Source organism: Muntiacus reevesi, chromosome 19 (assembly GCF_963930625.1).
Source record: "Muntiacus reevesi chromosome 19, mMunRee1.1, whole genome shotgun sequence".
NCBI lineage: Eukaryota > Metazoa > Chordata > Mammalia > Artiodactyla > Cervidae > Muntiacus > Muntiacus reevesi.
Genome location: NC_089267.1, coordinates 30524728 through 30547733, shown reverse-complemented (window position 1 = coordinate 30547733; position 23006 = coordinate 30524728). Strand labels below are relative to the sequence as shown.

At 36.7% G+C, this 23006-nt stretch overlaps 1 protein-coding gene across 2 annotated transcripts in view; it reads right to left on the bottom strand.

The window, feature by feature from the left end:
* The window catches only part of CEP85L (centrosomal protein 85 like), a 129304-nt gene that overhangs the window by 77267 nt on the left and 29031 nt on the right, over positions 1-23006 (bottom strand). For both annotated transcript variants that reach the window (XM_065911690.1, XM_065911691.1), the window contains exon 3: positions 3114-3901. In XM_065911690.1, coding sequence (XP_065767762.1) covers positions 3114-3901 — 788 coding nt within the window. The remainder of the gene's footprint in view (positions 1-3113; positions 3902-23006) is intronic.

Below are 23006 nucleotides of genomic sequence, written 5' to 3'. Positions count from 1 at the left end.
GATTGTGACTCTCAGCCAAATCCCTTTTCTTAGCTGTAAAATGTTTTGTTTTTTCTTCACAGTGACAAACAGTTGTCATGGAACAACACATTCTCACAATTTATCAATGGGATAATTATTATTAAGGCTCTTCCCTTTGTACGAAAATTAGACTAAAAAGAAGTCAATGTTTTAAAGAGACCTAAGAAACAAGATGAGAACTTTAAAGATATTTGGAAGCTCCAAGGAGAAGGTATTTAAGAAAAATTTTTTTTCTGTAGTAGTCCAGGAGAATTAGAAGAGAAGTTGTCAAACATTTCAATTAAAGTATCTAGGTTTTCTTTACCTGGTTTCACCTTGCTACTACGAAACTTAAAAGCACTATAAAGAGATCATCCCAAAGAAGGTTAATCAAAAAGTAGGACTTTCCAAGCAGATGCAAATTTTGTCCCTTTTCGCCTTCTTCCTCTACTATGTGCCAAGAAGATTTAAAAATAAGTTTGCTCCACAAAGCACCTCCAAGCTCCCTACCCTCTCTCTGCATCGCTTCAAGGTTGGGGAAAACTTTGATTATCGAAGAGGATCCTCCCAACAGAATGGGAGGAGTGAAATTAGTACTTCTTCTTTGAAATTCACTCAATTTTCTCAGTTACCTCTCTACGGCACCTACTTCAGTTTGGAGCAGAACATTCAGTCCCCTCCTGCAACCGTCCCAGATTATTCCAGTTCTGTGTAAAGACACCAGCTGGAGAAACAACCACCCGATCCCTGTTCTTCTATAACCACAAGCACTTGAGAACTAAAATGTGACAGTATTTGATAAATTAGGTTTCCTATCTTTCAACCGCTTGAATAGATAAATCACAATAAATCTGGTTAAACTGCTCTTTTATGATTTGTAATTCACACATCATGATACATCTGTTTGGTTATGCAGTTTAAATATATATAATCAAGATGATAAGAACTGTGTTCAAAACAAGAGTAAAGAAAGTGCAGAGGAGGTGTTAAGGGCTCTCCTGTGAGGAGCACGTTAGGTTATGTGTGTGTTTTGGGGCTGCACTCAGATTCATGAGGTTACTAGATAAGTGATTTCCTCATTCTTTCATAGAATATATTCCTTTAATCTTCGTTATTTTTTATTAGCAATTGTAATTATTAGTAATTTTAAGTTTTCACTCCAGGGAAATTTTGCAATTTTCGATGAAATCACTTTGTTTCAGAAAACTCTGGTAATAAGAAAAAAAATGGATGACAGGATTTACGAAAAATTCTATAGACAACTGGTTTCCCAGTTAAAACGAGCTGCAGACAATTACCTTGGAACAGAAGACATTTTCAGATCAAGAAATTTACACATTTACATGTGACATTAGGAAGTACACACTTTTCTTTTTATGTAATATTATCATACAGTACTTTCCTTAAAATGATGAATAAATCTTGAAACCCAATTTTTTAAAAAAAGCACATCTGTTTTATAAACCTGAATACATACCAATCATTGCCAAAGCTTTAGCAATGACTTTATTCCCACCTCCTCATTTTATAGATGGCAGAAGCTGTGAAGAAACATATATACAACAAACAAATATATGAGAAGGTACTCAACACCACTAATCATCCGGGAAAGTCAAATCAAAATCATAATGAGCTATCACCTCATACCTATTAGAATGGCTATTATCAGAAAGACAAGAAATAACAAGTGTTGGTAAGAATGTGGAGGCAAAAAAAACCTTATGTATGTTGGTGGGAAAGTAAACTGGCACAGCCTCTATGGAAAACAGTATGGGGGTTCCTCAGAAAGATTAAAAAGAGAACTACCCTATGGTCCAGCAACTCCACTTCTGGGTATTTATCTGAAGAAAATGAAAATACAAACTTGAAAAGATATATATGCAACCTTATGTTCAGCTTTACAACAGCCAAGACATAAAAGCAACCTAAGTATCCATCAATAGATGAATGAAAAAAGAAAATGTGCTCGCTCTCTCTACACACGCACACACACACACAGAGGAATATTCACATAAAAAGAAGGAAATCTTGCCATTTGTGGAAACATGAATGGATCCTGACAGCATTATGCCAAGTGAAATTAGTCAAACAGAGAAAGACAAATTATGTTTTTTAAAAAAGCAAACAAAAAAATTATACTCATATAAAGAGAACAGACTGATGGTTGTCAGGGGCACAGGCTGGAGGGTGAGTAAAATGGACGAGACGATCAAAAGGTACAAACCCTCAGTTATAAATAAATCACAGGGATATAACATTCAGTATAGTGACTACAGTTAATAATACCATATTGCATATCTGAAAGTTACTAAGAGTAGATCTGATTACAAGGGAAAAAATTTTGTAGCTAAGTATGGTGATGGATGTTAATTGAACTTATTGTGGTAATCATTTTATAACATACACAAATATTAAATCATTACGTTACATACCTGAAACTAATATATTATATGTCAGTGATATCTCAATTTAGGGGGAAAAGGAAAGAAAGAAAAACTCAGGCCCAGAGATAATAAGTATTAAGTGACAGAGAATCATCCAGATTCTGAATCTGATAAAACCAGAAACAAATCCAAGTCTTCATTCGAGTTAATGTTCTTTCTATTATATCATGCCAGCTCCTCTGCTTCTGTTTCTAGTTTCTTTGGGCTGAATATTTTTTGCTGTGTTTATAAATATCGTGATGCTGGGAAAGACTGAAAGCAAAACAGGAAGTGGGTGGCAGAGGATGAGACGGTTAGACAGCATCATTGACTCAATGGACGTGAATTTGAGCAAACTCTGGGAGATAGTGAAGAACAGGGAAGCCTGGCGTGCTACAGTCCACGTGGTCGCAAAGAGTCGGACACGACTGAGCAACTGAACAGCGGCAAAACAAATGAGAAGAAAAACAACAAGTCAGATACAAAGTTTCAAGTTTTCCATGTGAATAAGTCTCAAACATTTTAAAAGTTTTGTTTACCAACACAATACTTGAGGAGTTTTATAACATTCATGCTTATGACTGTGCAGGGGAAAGGAAAAGTAAAGCCGTCACTGTCAAACGCTTCCTTCAAGCGTGCTGGTCCGCAGAGCATCCGCTGGAGGGCGGCAGACACTAGACTCAGCCTTACCTGCACGGGTGCTTCCCTTTCCTGCCGAAACTCGTCCGTCTGCTGCTGCTGCCAAGGAGCTAGACTGTAAGAGTCCTCTGTGGTTCTACCTTCCAAGGGGTTTGTCCGCAGCTGCTCCGTCAGCCACATCTGCGTCCTCACAGAAGGCTGGATGGGAACGCCGCCTACCGCTTGCTGACCAAGCATGAAATATTTCGGAGATTCAAAAGCCTCTGAGCTTGTCATAATAGGCTTGCTTTCAGGTAAGGCACTGTACGTCATGTCTAAGGCCTGTCTCCTAAGAGTGGAGGAAGAAGCTCTAAAGTCCTCTTTGCTACAGCTCTCAAATTTATATTTGCTGTCCAGAGTTGACGGTCGTTTTTTGTTTATCTCCTTATCCTCTAGCTCAAGCATCTCCATGCTGTCGTGTAAACAGCTGGGCCCAGTGGTCCTCAGCTGTGCTGTTAAGGCCTTCTCCCTCCCTGTCCTTTCCAAACCTCTCCTCGACGCTTCTGTGCGCACCACGCCACTCTGGCTACAGTTCTCTGGGACGGCGAGTTTGGATAAAGATGACCACTTCCGGAGGGGCCGGGAGTCCTTCATGTCCAGTGAAGAGTCCTGCTCCCCCCTACTATGATTTCCCAATGCTTGCATGAGGCTTATACTCCATTTTGAGCCATCTGATGTCAGTGATTCCCTATGTTTGGAAACTGAAGCACTGGAGTTAGACGGCATGACATGGGCAGTAGGAAGAGTAACCAATGACCGACTAGGCTTAAAAGATAATGTGCCACTTGAAGTTGAATGATCTGGAAAGAAAAGAGAATGCCAAGTTAGTTGTAATTAACAGGGGGAAAAAAAGAGGCAAAATGTAAAATGCCAAAACAAAAATCTGAATATGGTTTCCCAGCACAAGTTTCTCAGAAGCACTTCATCAACATGAGAGTCTTACTACTTATCACTGTTAACTATTATTATTAGTCATCTGAAACGAATCAAACCTACTTCCATACATTTTCTAAAAATGGATACATAACAAAATATATGCTCATTTGCAATCTACTTACAGATAAAAATGACTGGAAAACAGGTATATATTCATGCTATTTAACCAAAGTACTATGCCTTAAAAGAAAAAACCATCTCCCCATTGAAAGGTTTTATTCATGATAAATCACTGAAGCCTCAGACACAACTTCTAGCTTTACTTAAAAAATGGTTATCTCTTAGTGTCTTTCCTCAACTGTGGAAATCTAGGCCCAATCTGAACACTGTACTACCCCTCCACACTCGAAATCAAATCAGAAGTATGGGTAAAGGTGCTCCTGCAGTAGTGGAAAACAATCAGAAAGGGTTCTAAGCAATATATTTGCAGATGGAGAGTAGTTTCTACATTCTCAGTCTCCCTTAATAGCATCCTCAATGATCTATTTTCCCAAGCTAGAACACCTGGAGTCTACTTTGATTCCCATCTTTCTCTGCACATTTACTAAATTCCCAAGTTGTAAATTTTTACTTCCAAAATGACTACACAGTTATTGCCGTAGATCAGACCTTCACATCATACTATCCCACACATAGGAACTGCTGTAGTAGGCAATATGGAAGCCCAAAGGGTAAATAAGGGCCTCTACACTCAATGGACTTACTATCAAACGCCAAACCGCCATCAAATATGCCTAACTAAAATCAAAGATTATCATTTTATCACATGATATACAGAAAGGTGATAGCAATTTGAAGTGTAGGGGTGGGTGGTGATATGTAACTTTTACAGTTTGTTCTCTACGTCTTTCCATAATGTTTGACTCAGTATATATTTAAATATTACTTGTGAGTTTTGATATTGTTTTAAATAAATAAAGTAACAGGAAAAGAAATGCTGAGGAAATCATGAGAAGATTCAGATGAGAAATAGCCAGGCAAACTATTTTAAAAATATAATTCCAAGAGGTCTCTGCACAGAATTTATTCACCTGGAGATGGAAGGGGGAAAATATTACAGATGAAAGAATACGAGAAAAAGTATCACAAAATATCACTGTAATTTACCATATTATAGGTTCCCACCAGTTTCTACATAACCCTTTGATACTTAAGAAAAATTCCCATATTATAAAGCCAACCTCCCAAAGTAAATTTTAAACCTTAAATTCCCAACATACCCTGCAACTGTGATACAGACATTCAGAAGCACCTGCATGGATTTCAGTGTGGAAGTGAGTCACATGAGAAAACGGGCTCTGCGTGGAGCTACCATTTCTGGCAACAGCAGACACATTAGCCTCCAATGACAACAGCAGAGGTGGCCAGATCAAGTGCTGGCAGAAAAAGGGGAACAGCTGGGCAGCATCGGTCGGTTCGTCCAATGGGGCAGGAGAATGTCTGTTCCCAGAGGCGGCTGAGGCGTACTACCTGGAAGCTTAACCCTAAGCCTGGTTCTCCAACGCTCCTCAGAAATTTTGAGCTAACGAAACATCCTTAAATAAATCCCTCCTGTTCTAAATCATTCAGTCAACTTCTTCTGCTGATTAAGAACACTAACTGATCCAAGTATGAAGCCAGGAAAACATTTCAATAAAATGTTTTTAAAAAGAATATTTCTAAAAAAAAAAAAAAAGAATATTTCTTTTTTTAAAAAGGATGCTAAACTCACTAAACAGTAAAAGTGCATTCCCTATTATACACATAAAACTATTGACTGCTAATATCCTATGAAGATAGAACATAAAACTGTTATAGCCTTTGGAAGAAGAGGGGTAATATGTATACATCAATATTTAAAATATGCAAACATACAGGTGAATATATAAATACACACATATCCATGGGCAGATAAACGATCTGGAGGAATATGTGGTAGTGGTTTAGTCGCTCAGTCGTTTCCGACTCTTGCAACCCCATGGACTGTAGCCCACCAGGCCCCTCTGTCCATGGGATTTCCCAGGCAAGAATACTGGAGTGGGTTACCATTTTCTTCTCCAAGGGATCTTCATGACCCAGAAATTGAAGCCAGGTCTTCTGCACTGCAGGCAGATTCTTTACTGACTGAGCTACAAGGGAAGCTATGTATATAAGTACACGCATATTCATGGGCACATAAATGATCTGGAGGAATATACTCAAAACTTAATAAACACAGGTAGAAAGGAGAGAAAAGGAGAAGGATGCTTTCACATTCTACTTTACACAATGTCTTATTTTAATTTCTTTCCAAAGAGCATAAATTTACCATTTGGCCAAGCTTCTGCAAAGATGTTTTATTGTGTCACCTCAAAGAGTCTGAAATATCAAAGAACATCGCTTCTCAAGTATGAATTATATATGAGGTGACTGTCTCACGTTCCATGCCACAGCTGAAACTTCTGAGACCAGCTGAAGTTTGACCAGTCCTGGATGCTACTTCTATATGAAAATGTGCTAACTTCCTGTCTACCTTTGCCAGTTCGATATTTCCAAACTGCATAGAAAATCAACAACTGGTGATAAAAACCAGTTCTACGCCACACTAGTATTTACTCCTACAAATCTAAAAGCTACTATAATATATCCTGTTCAGAGAACATTCAGTTCAGTTCAGTTCAGTCGCTCAGTCGTGTCTGACTCTTTGAGACCCCATGAATCGCAGCACGCCAGGCCTCCCTGTCCATCATCAACTCCCAGAGTTTACTCAAACTCATGTCCATCGAGTCGGTGATGATGCCACTATTGAACATTACATTAAGGATAGAATTTACTCCAAAACTCACTCACATCTAAAGTTCCCAAATTTCAGCACAAAACACAGTTACCTGGTATCTGAAGCCCTGCTCCAAGAGATTCTCACTCAGAGCAGAGAAGGTCCAGGAAACATCACTTTTTAATAAGTGATTCTGCTATTCTATTCAGTACAATGTCATTCCACCTGTGACTGATTTCAGTTCTGAAACCTTCAATTACAAGATTAAATATCTCAAGTCCGACCATCAGCAGTATCTGAGGTTCACTGTAAAAACTGATTTACTGTGACATTCAGAATTTATTCTGTGAAAACTCAGAATTAAAGTTTACTCCATCCACACATATATGCACATACATACACAGGCACACACAACATAAATTAATGAACAAAGAATTAAACATTTGACAGTATAGATACCTGAAAAAAACAACCATTCTTAGAGGTAAATCAAAAAATAATTTATTTTGCCTAATGAAACACAATCAATTAGAGGTAAGTGCAATGCATTTCCTAATGTGCTTTATTATACTACCTAACTGTAGCCACAAATCTCAAAGGCAAGTTATTATGATGGCATCCAGCAGTCTAAGTTAGAACGGTGAAATCTGAAACCAGCAGAAGGTAGTCCTTTTAAAAGCCAGAGGACAGGGCTTATAGTATTCACAGAGAACACAGAAAAGCTAATGATTGCAGACAGATTTCAGCTTATAGGGGAAAAATAGAAGAGGACCTGCTGTAACCTGATAATGCAAGTGAATTATATTTAAGACAACAAAAGTTCTGAATTCTGAACAAAATCACTGTCATGTTATTCTTGTCTGGCAATTCATGCCAGATTGATTCTATCTTCTCTTACATGTAGGGAGAGTCTCTCCGTTCTTTCTTATAGTAAAAAGGAATTAAATTTTTTAGAAAATCACACCTTCCGGATCTATAGTATAAGAAGAAATCATAAATGGTTACAATTTAAAAAATAATCAGGAAACTGTATAAACATATCAAAATATTCTGATTTTAAAAATAACAGCTTATATTTTCATTAAATATAAAACATAGTATTTTATATTTTAAAGAAAAATATTAAGCCTAACCCAAAGGCAATAATTAAGTTTTATAGAACACCATGACTTTTTCCCGTTCTTGCTAATGCCTTGATGATGAATCATGAGGGAAAAAAAAAAATTTAAGCCACATTTAACTCTCCCCACTTTTTTAAACAAATGAACATTTTTCTAAGTATTCCTTATATTTTTAAGTAAATATTTTAAAAACACTATACTCTAGCAGGAAAAGAGCTATATAAAGAAACTCAATAATATTCAACCAAACAATCTTCTAGCAATGTATAATGTACAAGGAACTGTGCTAGGCAGAAAAGACTATGCAAATATATTATTCACAATAAAATATGAAAATAGCCCTCCTCGGGGTTTACAATTTCACCATTACACATACACAGCTGCAGGACAGGACTAAAGCTTATCATAAGGAAACTACAAAACACCAGACAGCATGAAGTGTGCTGGAGAGAAAAGGCAGATCATTCATACAGGAAGTCTCAGAATGATAGCCAACTTCTCCATAGCAATAATGGAATCCAGAGCACAGTGAAATATCTCCAAAGAGTTAAGAGTAAATAATTGGCACCCAAGAACTGTTTGGAGCACTAAGCTAGCTTCCAAGATTGAAGACAAAATATACAATGCTGCAAAAGAAAAACCGAGCTTTTCACCAAGAGACTCACTGAAAGGACCTGTACTAACATTCCTTACGGTTCTTTCACTAAAAAAGAAAAACAAGTCCTGAGGTGTAAAAACAAATAAGATTAAAAAAAAAAAAATAAACGTGTAATTAAATCTAAGAATGCCAATGATTACAACACAACATCTAACTTGTGGGTTAAAAAAAAAAAAGAGGGTGAAGAAAACCAAAATATCAGCTATGATGAATAAAACAAGGATGGAACAGCATTCTAACATCATAGTCAAGTTAGAGATGCATGTTATAATTTCTAAGCAACTAGAAGAACAGGGAGAGCTCAAAACTGTACAGCCACAAGCAAAAGAATATAAAGCTGGATTCCTCTCTTATACTTTCAACAAGTATGAGCTCAAAATGAACCACAGGCCTAAACGTAACTGCTAAAATTGTATAACTCTTAGAAGAAACCATAGGTGTAAATCTTCATGACCTTTAAGTCAGGCAGTAATCTGTCAGATACAACACCAAAAGCCCAAGCAACAAAAGAAAATAAAGATAAACTGGACCTGAATAAAATTTTAAAAAATTTTGCTACAAATGATACCGTCAGGAAAGTGAAAGGACAGCCCATAAAAAGGGAGAAAATCTTTGCAATTACGCATCTGATAGGGACTTCAGATTAAATAAGAAACACAATTAGATTATATAATAAATATACAAATAACCCAATGTAAAAATGGATGTGAAATTTGAAAAGTCATTTCTCCAAAGATAAACAGATGGTCTTATTAAAGTACACAAAAAGATGCTCAACATTTTTAGGGAAATGCAATTCAAAACCACAATGAGACACCATTTCACACCCATTAGGATGGCTATCATCCAAATGACAGATAATAAGTTTTGGCAAGGATGTGGAGAAATTGGAACTCTCATACAAAGCTGATGGGAGTGTAAAATGGCACTGCTGTTTAAGAAACAGCTTGGCAGTTCCTCAAAAGGTCAAAAATAAGAGTTGCCATATGATCCAATAATTCCACCCCTAGGTATACACCAAAGAGAAATGAAAACATATTCACAGAGATATTATTAGTAGTCAAAAAGTCAAAATAACTCAACGTCCATCAACTGATAAATGGATAAATAAAAAGTGGCACAGTGGAATATTATGTAGTAACAAAAAAGAAAAGTATTGATTGACACATGCTACAACATGAATGAATCTAGAAGACATTACACTAAGTGAAAATCAGTAACAAAGGACAACGTATTAGATATTCTATCTATATGAAATGTTCAGAACAAAGAAATTTATACAGATAAGTGGCTGCTTAAGAGGATGGGAGGAAAGAGAGTGAGAGATTACAGATTTCTTAAGAGAGGGGGAGTTAAAAAATGTTCTAAAATTAGATTGTATAACAGTTGAACAATTCTGAGAATATATTAAGAATCATTAAACTGTATACTTTAAATGGGTAAGTTATATAGTATATGAATTATAGCTCAGTAAAAATTTTTTAAAAGATATGTGTGTATAACTTCTGATAGAGTAGAAGGAAAATGTCATGAAAGAAAAAGTGAATCAAAAGAAGGCAAGAAAAAAAAAACTTGAGAAAAGCAGAATAGAAAGTATACAATATGATTTAAAATACATCAAAATTTAACAATCACAGTAAGTAAAAATCCACTCAAAGAACTGTCCACATAATTTTTTTTCCATTTATTTTTATTAGTTGGAGGCTAATTACAAGAACTGTCCACATAATTTTTAAATCCAGCTAAATGTTTACAAAAGATAAACCTAAAATACTAAGTCCTATTTTGGCACTATGGTATCTGCATAGAAACTGAGAATGAGTACATTAAAGAATCATACAGAAATAACCATTAAGAACATTAGGAGAACTGTACGTCAGGTATCAAGATCATGAAAAGCATACTTTTCTGAACTGCTTGCTTTTACCTGTTATAATGAGAAGCTTCTGTTTCCCTATCGCCAAACATATGACCTACTCTTTCAGCAATTGTACTTAATAGCAATAGTACACAATTCTGTGCAAATCTTGGTTTTCATTTAGTTATTGTCTAATCATTATCACCAATCAGCTTTTTTTCTTAACTATTTTATATTTCTCAATTGTATTTTGTCAAGTCACTTCAAATCCTACTGAGGCAGAAACTGAGTGAAAAGTTCTAAAATTACTTGTTTAAAATAATTACAGAAGAGCTCCCCTGGTGACTTAGACAGTAAAGCGTCTGCCTACAAAGTGGGAGACCCGGGTTCAATCCCTGGGTTGGGAAGATCTCCTGGAGAAGGAAATGGCAACCCACTCCAATATTCTTGCCTGGAAAATCCCATGGATGGAGGAACCTGGTAGGCTACAGTCCATGGGGTCGCAAAGAATCGGACACGACTGAGCGACTTCACTTCATACTGTTCACAAGTTAATTCTCAAGCCCTTTTTGTACACTCTTAGCAATCATTCACAACAAACTAAAAAACTTCATTTTGTAAGTTTAAGTAAAATAAGATGAAAAGCTAGTTTTTAAAGTAAGGGGAGCATTTCTGATCTGCAGTCAGACTATTGGCAACTTAACTAAAGGACAATCTGAGGTACTGTTTAAAGAGGTCAACAATTCAAAGCAAAACTCATTTTAAAAGTTGGTCAGTTTAAAAAAAAAAGTTCCTTTTTGTAGTTACACCAAAACTGTAGTATTTTTGCTTTCTTGAAAGGCTTTTAAAATTTCTTTCAATTGTACCATTTTCTAGATATCTCTTACAAGCTTCAATTTAGGTTGTCTCATCAGCAGTTTACTTGCAAAGAGTTGCAAGTGTTCTTTCTCTCTAAAAATGTTTATAAATCAAATTGTAATGATCTCAAATTATGAGGAGTGATTTTGAAAATTCAAATTTTCTCAGGAAAAAAACCTGTTACTTTATGATAGAACTGACAAAAAAATTATCATCTGGTCCTCTAACCACCTACATGTCTGGGGAAATGCGAAGTCATTAACCTCGACTCTAAACCCATGGCTGTCTGACTGGAGTCTTTCCAGATCAGAAATACCTGGGTTCAACACAGGTCTCAAAAGTGGACTAAATTCAGGGCAGTCAGCTTGGTCAGTTTCAGGAAGTCATATTCTACCAGGTCAAGATGCAAAATGATATAAAAACCTGAGTATATGAATGGACAGATGGATGGATAACAATGAAAGTAAAAATGAGGTCCATAAAGATACAAAATATACCTCCAACAAACAATTTTAATTTCTGTAAACTTACTACAGCTGTAATGCTCTTATGTGACACATTTAAAGCTTTAAATTCAAGTATTTTATTTTCAGCAATAATGTAGATTAACAAGAAAATTAAGTAGAGATGCAGGGCAAAGGAAAATGGTTATTTGGTTTGTAAATGCACATAAATCATAATTGTCTTGAATACTGCCTTGAAATTATTTGATTTCACAAGCAAAAAAGTATTCTTTGTATAACTTCTGACCTAATTCCATATGTAAATGAAGAACTAAATCCATAAAGGTTAGATTACTTGACCAAGTACAGATCTCAAAATAGAATCCCAGTCTCCTGTTTCTCAGTCTAGTGTTACTCTCCTATCCTACACACCACACTACACCTCTCAGATCTCCTCCTCCAGTGTTTCACTTCAAGAGCAGATATCTAACGGTGTGGGTAACGGCATACCCTTGGAGTTGGATTTGAAGAACTTCAGCTCCATCACTTGAACAGCTGTACAACCCCAGATATGTTATTAAGATCTTCTAAATTTTATTTTTTACTTTCTCTCAGTGAAAAGAAGGTAATTATATTTTACCTTCAGTTCAGTTCAGTCCAGTCACTCAGTCATGTCCGACTCTTTGCCACCCCATGGACTGCAGCACGCCAGGCTTCCCTGTCCATCACCAACTCCCAGAGCTTGCTCAAACTCATGTCCATTGAGTCGGTGATGCCATCCAGCCACCTCATGCTCTGTCGTCCCCTTCTCCTCCTGCCTTCAATCATTCCCAGCATCAGGGTCTTTTCCAATGAGTCAGTTCTTCACATCAGGTGGCCAAAGTATTGGAGTTTCAGCTTCAGCATCAGTCCTTCCAATGAATATTGAGGACTGATCTCCTTTAGGATGGACTGGTTGGATCTCTTTGCTGTCCAAGGGACTCTCAAGAGTCTTCTCCAACACCACAGTTCAAAAGCATCAATTCTTCAGCGCTCAGCTTTCTTTATAGTCCAACTCTCACATCCATACATGACTACTGGAAAAACCAAAGCTTTGACTAGACGGACCTTTGTTGGCAAAGTAATGTCTCTGCTTTTTAATATGCTGTCTATCTTGGTCATAACTTTTCTTCCAAGGAGCAAGCGTGTTCTAATTTCATGGCTATAGTTACCATCTGTAGTGATTTGGGAGCCCCCAAAAATAAAGTCTGTCACTGTTTCCATTGCTTCCCCATCTACTTGCCATATAGTGGTGGGACTGGATCTTAGTTTTCTGAATGCTGAGTTTTAAGCCAACTTTTTCACTCTCTCCTCTTTCACTTTCATCAAGAGGCTCTTTAGTTCTTCATCACTTCTACCATAAGGGTGGTGTCATCTGCATATCTGAGGTTATTGATATTTCTCCTGGCAATCTTGATTCCAGCCTGTGCTTCATCCAGTCCAGCATTTCTCATGATGTACTCTGCATATAAGTTAAATAAGCAGAGTGACAATATACAGCCTTGACGTACTCCTTTCCTGATTTGGAATCAGTCTATTGTTCCATGTCCAAGGTATTTTACCTTAGAAGGATTCTATAGTGAAAAAAATTTTAATCATGTTTAGAAGCTACGACAAACCTAGACAGAATATTAAAAAGCAGAGACATTACTTTGTTGACAAAGGTCCACACAGTCAAAGCTATGGTTTATCCAGTAGTCATGTACGGATGTGACAGTTGGACCATAAAGAAGACTGAGCACCAAAGAATTGATGCTTTTGAATTGTGGTCCTGGAGAAGACTCCAGAATCCCTAGGATTGCAAGGAGATTAAACCACTCAATCTTATAGGAAATCAACCCTGAAAATTCATTGAAAGGACTGATGCTAAAGCTGAAGCTCCAATACTTTGGTCACCTGATGCAAACAGCCAACTCACTGGAAAAGATCCTGAGGCTGGGAAAGACTGAAGGCAAAAGGAGAAGGGGACAGCAGAGGATGCGATGGTTAGATAGTATCACCAATTCAATGGACATGAATTTGAGCAAACTCTGGGAGATAGTGGAGGACAGAGGAGCCTGGCATGCTACAATCCATGGCGTCACAAAGAGTTGGGCATGACTGAGTGACTGAAAAACAACCACATCAGAACTATAAAACCTCACATTGCAAAAATATACAGCACATATTCTCGTTAATGTTAAGGTCAACTGACTAATTCACTGTAATTTCTGGAGATCATGTTATGGGAGTATCCATCATCAAGAGTCCTGAAAGTGCCAAAGCTATGAAGTTACAGCAACATAAGGTTATTCATCAATGAAATGAATCTTAATAAAATAGGGAAACAGGTTAGAAAACAGTCTAAGTATTATTTATGTCACCTATAAAATGGATACAGAATTGTACCCAACATGTAATTTTTTTTATTAACTGAAACAATCATGTAAACCTCTTATAATGCCTTACACATAGTAAATGCAAAATAAATATTACTACTATTTTAATTAAATTTTAAGAAGGAACTCTCGATTTGCTTAAAATACTACCTAAGGTAGGGGGATGAGCACAGAATATCTGAAATAATACTGCCATGTGTTATAATTTATACCTGTATAAGTTTGGTGTTGTGTACATGTAGGTTTACCATTTCACCTTCTTTTTACTTTAGTAACACTTAAAATATTCTGTAAAAAAGGAAAAAGGGTAAGAACGAGAGGATATTTTACATTAAGATGAGGTGTTTTAAAGAAACCATTTAGCAAAGTAAAGTAATGAAACTTAATCACTGTAATAAAATACACAAGCAAAGAAAACAGAGCCCTGGGAAATTTTTATGATGTCTTCCAAAATTAGTGGTTCTCTAGTGTTAGGAGCATAGGGGTGTTGAGGGTGGGGGCTAAGGGGAGTTGGGTTTCTCTTTAGGGTGGTAAAAATGTCCTAAAATTCATACAATGATGTTTATACAACTCTGTGAATATATTAAAAGCCACTAAGTTGTACACTTTAAATGGGTGAATGATATGATATGTAAGTTAACTTCAATTGTTCAGTCACTGAGTCATGCCTGACTCTCTCAGACTCCACGGACTGTAGCATACCAGGCTCCCCTGTCCTCCACTATCTCCCAGAGCTGGTTCAAAGTCCTGTCCATTAAGTCAACAACCCAACCATCTCATCTTCTATGATAATTATTTTCTGTCTTGTCTTCTCCACTAGACTTTATGTATACAGTGAACAGAGAAAATGTCTATTTAATTCTAACCCTTAGCGTAATTCCTGACACATAATAGACACTCAATAAATATTGGTTACATGAATAAATAAATGACTGAACAAGTCCTTACCTTACAAGGCCTTAGTTTCTTCATAAAATAACCACAATGTAGCAAATGTTAACAGTTCTTATTCAGCTTCCTTTTTGACATACATTCAGGAGATGACCTCAAAATTTATACTACTCAAGAGTCCTATTATTTCTTAGTAAAAACAACTAACTAATAAGATATGATTAGACTAAAGTCCACTTTTCTCAGTCCCTCCTATTTGAAATAAATGAGGTTAATTAGATAAGAAAATTATCTCTAATACTAATGTATTAGCAGCTGGGAATTATCAAAGAAAAAATATTTAATTCTACCTGTACCTTTTCTTTAGTAAAATATATAAATATGCTTGAAAATTAGCCCCAAATAGACTCTGTAAAGCTACATTTCCGAACTCAAGTTTTAAAAGATAAAAGAACTGCATGTGAGCCTGCCTCTCGGGCACCTTGTGATTCACGAGAAGCAGGCTCCTGTGGAAGCTCACAGAGCCAAGTCTAAGCAAAACCTAAGTTCTTTTTCAGACTCAGGGTCCTCTCCTCCTCTTGCTCCTCTCTTAATCACTCAAGTCTGGAACCACATCTGGGTTATGCCCTACACAAGTGCTGTATACTTCAAAGACAACTCTCCTCTCTGAGCCAACAGCAGCTATTTACAAGGCCTCCAGGTCTCAGCAAAGAAAATCATGGAACAAACAGGTGATCTGCAGTGTGGCTTACGTTACAATTTGGTAGTCCTGCAGGCTCATCTCTCCTCATATCACAGATCTATTTCCTCCCACCCTGGAATCTGACACCCCATGAACAAATTACCACAGCTAAAAAGTGGCGCCGCTAATGTTAAATTAGTGTTCCAACTTGTTAAATATAAAAATGTCACACTTTTATTTAGCATTATTTAAAATCTCAAGATACCATGCCTAAAAGTAAACCACTCAGTGGTAATTTTAGAGTATTTTTCTGTACGAGAGTCCCTTCCCTGCTGAGTTCTGACGTAATCCTCGCCATGTTGATCTCTGCAGTTCTGCAGTTCTTGAAACAGAGTAAGTATTCAATGAATGTTTATGAAGTGAATAAATGAACAGACTTCCAAAAGCTGCATGGGAGAGAGCATAGAAAGGTACCTTTATTCATATAAGGTCACTTATAAAATTGGATATTTATAGTTACTAGAGCATTTACAGTCTATATGGTAAATATATATTCTACATTCATGTGTGAATTTTAAGTTTTTAAATAATCAAAAAACACAACATTAAAATAAAGAAGAATAGTAAAAAAAAAAAAAGAGTATGTTATTTTTTCAGATGATTCATAGAATACCTTGAGGATTTAGCAGTGACCAAAGAGCATCACCTGGAACATCAGTTACAAGCAAACAACACTAAAGGTCTGACTAGACAGTACCTTTCAGTTTGTCTAAAGCTTGATGACTTACTTCACAGCTGCACTGCTTACTTATATGTCATGGAATTGAAGTAAAACTTATTCATGTTCTTTTATGTCTACCTCAAAAACTGAATTTACATTTAGTATATAGAGGTATACCACTTAACCACGATCGTCTTTTAAAAATAAATAATTGCTAAGAACTCAATATTTACTATTAAGAACTCAGTATTTACTATTAAGAATTCAATATTACTTGTTACTAAACAAGAACTCAAAATGTACTAGTACAGGTTACATATTTGAATTATATAACACAAGCATAATGTTATTTGCAAAGAACATATTTCAGAGGCTTGTACCAAGACAGGCTTTTTCTTCCAAACACTCAAATTCCAACCAAACTTTACATATGAAAAACTAGTGCAATCACACTCTTTATCTGCTCAGCTTCACGTGGGTATCCACTGGTCTAGCAGCCAAATATGCTGAGACTCTGGCGTAAGGTTCCCTCTTCCTCCTAATGAGGACTGAGGGCCTGCACTTTACACCCGACTGGAGAATTCTAGCAACAATTACTGACATTATTCCTTTTCTCTGTCCCCTAAGTGGGGAAGAGAACTCTTTAGAATTTCAGGGATTCTCCTATCTAAAATCTCCCCTAACCCATACATTTATATCTCACCATAGCCACATTAACTTTCCGTTTGCCAAAAGAACCAGGGCAATTCCGCTGCAGTGAGGCCTTTAGCACTGTCAAAATGACAAAAGGACCATGCTCTTAGCACTCCCAGACTGACGGTAGAATATAGTTAATCACAGATACAATGCTCATCGACAGAAATTTCTATTATATTGAGTATTAAGAGGAGTGATAAGAGTTATTTTGAGAAGCCAATGCCGTTTCTGTTGGGAAATATATAAACACACATACATGCTCATGAAATTTTTGAAAGTAAATCCTTTACAAATTACACTGTCACTACCAAATGTCCAATAAAAATATAATGTAAGATACATTTATAATTTTAAGTTTCATAGCAATCACATCAAAAAATAAAAATGAAAAGGTAAAACTAACTGCAATAACTTTTATTTAATCCACTATATCTAAAATATCATATCATGCAATCAATATTAAAAAGTATTAATAAGATATTTTACATTCGTTTCTTTATTCAAATCCAGTGTGAATCTTACATCTCAGTTTGGGTAGACATAGTTCAAGCACTCGATAACCCATGTTACGAGTGGTCACCATACTGGATCACACAGAACTATACTACTGTTTTCTATAAACTACCTTAAATATCTTCAGAAAGGAAATGACAATAATTTACAACGGTTGTAAGTACACATATTGTATTAAGCATAGGATGTAAATTGTGGTAAGAATTAAATTGGGAGTTTTTGTTACTAGTCAGTCCCATGTAGTATATAAATCATGCAGTTATTTGCTATGTGTATTGAGGTTTTAACAATAATCTTTTTTTTTAATTAAAAAAAATTTTTACAATGTTGCGGTGGTTTTTACCATATGACACCCCAAATCAGCCATAATTATACATACATCCCCTCCCTCCGCAGCCTTCCTCCCCTCCCCCTCCCACCCCTCCAGGTCATGACAGCCAGTCAGACTGGGCTCCCTGTGCTACTCCGCAACTCCTCACCAGCTATCCATCTTACACCTGATAGTGTATATATATGTTGCTGCTACTCTCCATTCGTCCCACTCTCTCCCTCCCCCACTGTCCACAAGTCCATTCTCTACCTCTGCGTCTCATTTCCTTCCCTGCAAACAGGTTCATCAATATCATTTTTCTAGATTCCATATATATGCGTTAATATACTATATTTGTTTTTCTCTTTCTGATTTACTTCACTATGTATAACAGGCTCTAGGTTTGTCCATCTCACTAGAGCTAAGGGAACCCTCCTACACTGTTGGTGGGAATATAAACTGATACAGCTATTAGGGACTACAGTATGGAGATTCCTTAAAAAACTAGGAATAAATCTAACATATGACCCAGCAACTCCACTAGTGGGCATATACTGTGAGAAAATCATAATCAAAAAAGACACGTGCATCCCAATGCACAGAAGCACTGTTTACAACAGCCAGGACAGGGAAGCAACCTACATGTCCATCAGCTGATGAATGGACAAAGCTGTGGTAGATATATATAGTGGGATATTACTCAGCAAATAATCAGTTTTAAGATTTCAAATGCATTCACACATTTCACCGAAAAATTGTCATAGCAAACCAAATAATGCAGCACTTTATGCCAAAGCCTCAAAAATCCAGAAAGAATATGTACCCTCTTCCAAGACAAATATTAATATTAAAACTTCACTAAAATATTCTGCAGATATGCTCTAAAACAAACTCCAATTGTGTTTGGTAACAGGTCCAAATTTCATGCATATTATTTAAAATTAATATAATTGTACACTACCCATAATTCTCAGCTGGAGGGTTTAGTACAAAGGAGATAAACACTTTTTAGGTTATTCGATGAGGTTTGGAATTTAAGAAGGAATTAAGAATTTAATTAAGAATTAAGAATTTAATTTTATAAATCAGAAAAAACACTTTGTAAACCTATGGTTAGTGAATGACAATTAAAGACAGTTAAATGACCATTAAAGACCAAAGTATTACTATGCAAAGCATATATAAAGTGTCCACATGACACAGATATGGAATAATCTAAACCACCAACATGTTTTAAAGCTGACATTATGTTATAAATATCAACCTATTAGCTACATTCTAAGACAAGACTATTTTCAACACTCAATAATCCTCCACAATCTTTTTTTCCCTGAGCTCTTTACACTAAACAGATATAACATGAAGCAAATCCAACTAGGAGAAACAAAGATCACAAATTAGAATATTCAGGAAATTTTCCAAAGAACAGAAATGGTAAAAAACCAATGAATAGCTCTGACAACGCAGAAATCATGAGAACTTCAGAAAGACATAAAATCAGGAAAGACAACTCCACTAACTGGAATCAGGTGTTACACTGGCAAACATACCAAGCTTTCATTCTAAATAAGTAATCTTTAATAAGTCTGCTAAAACTATTCCCTATTTTTAGATAAAAATTTTAAATAATTGATGTTTTTAACAGGAGTACCCTGCACCTCTCCTGACAGTCAAACAAATGCAATCAAAATCATCTGCTACCAGTATTATCACTCAAACCATAATTCTGATTCATTTTCCACAGAAGTCCCAAGTCTCTGTTATTGCCAATTTCCCAGAATCCTATAACTCCATCTTATTTTCATGTGCCATTCTTACATTTATTATCCTTTCCTAGAACTCTTGCCCTATTTGCCCTCTGTCTTCAAACTTTGACATTGCTTCATCCATATATAACATGTTCTAAATAACACTGCCTACTATGATCATGCCTTAAACTCAACAGATTCTTTGTTCATTAGAGTATCTTGTACAATGCTCTGTAACATACCAGTAAAATCACTCATTATTCTACATATTAAATTTAAATAACTAGCAGGGAAAGGAGTTGGAGTTCAACTTGGAGATAATGGCAAGAAATAATGGAAGGCCAAAACAACATCTTCACACATCAGCCCAATTCAAGAAAAAAAGTGAAAATCATGCTCTTTATCCCTAAAGCATTACAGGGATTTGTATTTAACACCTGATGAATTATTCAGTGAGAAAAGCAGTGATGTTTGCTGTTGACACAAATAAATTATTTTAAATTAATCCAAAGAATAAAGAGAAAAGGCATTTTTCTAAATACAAGTAGAAAAGATGAGTAATTATATATAATAATAAACAGCAGAATCAAAGCGTTTCTGGAGATTATTTAAGAAGTACTATCATATTCTCAAAGAAGTATTTTCAGTTTTTCAGCCACTCATTATGAAAATATAGCATCCCAGCCCTGACACTGTGTGGCCTAACATGGGCAAGAGAAGGGACTTTTTTTTAAGTTTTCCCTGGAAGAACTCAGGAAGAAAATTTCCCAGCTGGACCCAGATTAATACCGTAATAGTCTATGGAGATTAAAGTGCATGTTCAGTCACATCCAACTCTTGGCAACCTCATGTACTGTAGACCGCCAGGCTCCTCTGTCCATGGAATTTCCCAGGCAAGAATACTAAAGTGCTTGTCATTTCCTGCTCCAGGGCATCTTCCCGAGCCGGGGATCAAACCTGAGTCTCCTGCAGCTCCTGCATTGGCAGGTGGACCCTTTACCACTGCACCAGCTGGGACGTAACTGACTAGAAAAAAGGTATTAATCTTGATGTGTAAGCCAAAGCTTAAAAAAGCTAAATTTATCTCTGAATCCAAGTAGACGTTTCAGAAGTCACAACACAGGAACAGAGTAAACAGACTGATTTGCTTAAGCAGCTTTGCAATAGCACTAAAAAAAAAAAAAAAAAAAACTCAGAACATCCATTCTACAACTTTTAAATCTCCAGATTTTGTATCCTTCCCACACAATTCTATCCTCAAAAAAAGCTAATTTTTAAAGTTTATTGATGAGACCAAATGACTAATAATACATTTTTTTAAAACCTTCACAGTAGTTTCCTGTTTTATTTTCAACTCTACTTAGTTCAAATTACTCTCCAAAAATTGTATGCCTTTCTATTTAACCAGATAGTAATACATGTAATAGTGCCATGGATTGAATTGTGTGCTCCACACAGGCACACTAAAATCTTAACTCCCCAGTACCTGTGAACATTATCTTATTTTGAAATCAAGTCTTTACAGATGTAGCAAGTTAAGATGAGGTCACACTGTATGTGGGCGAGCCCTAAGTCCAATGACCATTGTCCTTACAAAGGGAAAGAGAGATACATGAAGACACAGGGGAGGCCTAGAGAAGCAGGCCACGTACAGGAAGCAGAGAAAAAGCTATGATGCCACAAGCCAAAGGCGGCCAAAGATTCCCAGGAACCAGCAGAACCTACAGAGGCAATCAAGGAAGACTTGTCACCAGAGCCTTCGAAAAAACATAGCCTGGCTGACACCTTGATTTTGAATCTATCGTCTCCAGAACTGTGAGAAAATATACTTCTGCTGTTGCAAGCAGCCCCCAGTTAACAGTAATTTGTTATGGCAGCCCTTGGAAACGAATACAGGGAAATACGGGTTAATAGTTCCAAACGTGCTTTACTTGTACACTGGGAGATAAACAAATATGTAAATGGATGGTAGATGGTACGAGGTGTCTCACTACTGGAGAGGGAAATTATAGACAAGGAGGGGAAAAGGCTGAAATGAGCTCTGCTGGACTAGAGTGAGAGACATCAGTAACCAACTTAGCTTAATACAGATACTTATGAATAGACACAAGTAATTTTAGATACGCACATATATACAGGTGAGTACATATACCCTAGAGAAGCTACTTCTGTCCTTCATGATGGCATAGAAGCAATGACACCCCAGCAGTAACAAGTGCTCCCAGCACACAGATCTTGGTTGCTAAATACTCTTCTCCAACAAAAAAACAAAAACAAAAAAACTAGGGCTCTTTGGAGCAATGGCTGATTCTAGGTCTAGGGTAGGGAAAACATAAGGTGACCATACAACACCCTGTAGTATTCAAAAGGAAGTGCTCAAAAACAAAAGGATGGGGTAGAACACAAAGTATCATAGGAGTCAACCTGAAAGAGTTCCCAGTGGCAAAAGCTGGAATAATTTGAGCAACAAATTACTATAGGTACCACAGGATGTTGTATGGTCATCTGTATTTTCTGGTTTTGGTTGCTTGGGTTTCCCTAGTGGCTCAGATGATAAAGAATCTGCCCACAATTCAAGAGCCCTGTGTTTGATCCCAGGGTCAGGAAGATCCCCTGGAGAAGGAAATGGCAACCCACTCTAGTATTCTTGCCTGGAGAAGCCTGGCAGGCTACAGTCCATGGGATCGCAATGAGTAGGACATGACTGAGCGACTCACACACACACACTGGATAATAACCCAATCCATACTAAAATAAATGATTACTGTTGTTGTTTTTGTTCAGTAGCTAAGTCATGTTCGATTCTTTGTGACCCCATGAACTGCCACACACCAGGTTTTCCTGTCCTTCGCTATCTCTGAGTTTGCGCAAACTCATGTCCATTGAGTCAGTGATGTCATCCAACTATCTCATCCCCTGTCAACCCCTTCTCCTCTTGTCCTTAATCTTTACCAGCATCAGGGTCTGTTCTAATGAGTCAGTTCTTCGCATCAGGTGGCCAAAGTACTGGAGCTTCAGCTTCAGCACCAGTCCTTCAATGAATACTCAGGGTTGATTTCCTTTAGGATTGACTGGTTTGACCTCCTTGCAAACCAGGGACTCCCAAGAATCTCCAGCATCACAGCTCAAAAGCACTAGCTATTCAGTGCTCAGCCCTCTTTATGGTCCAATTATCACATCCATACATGACTACTGGAAAAACCATAGTTTTGAACAGAGGAACCTTTGTTGGCAAAGTGATGTCTCTGCTTTTTAATACACTGTCTAGGTTTGTCATAGCTTTTCTTCCAAGGAGCAAGTGTCTTTTAATTGTGTGACT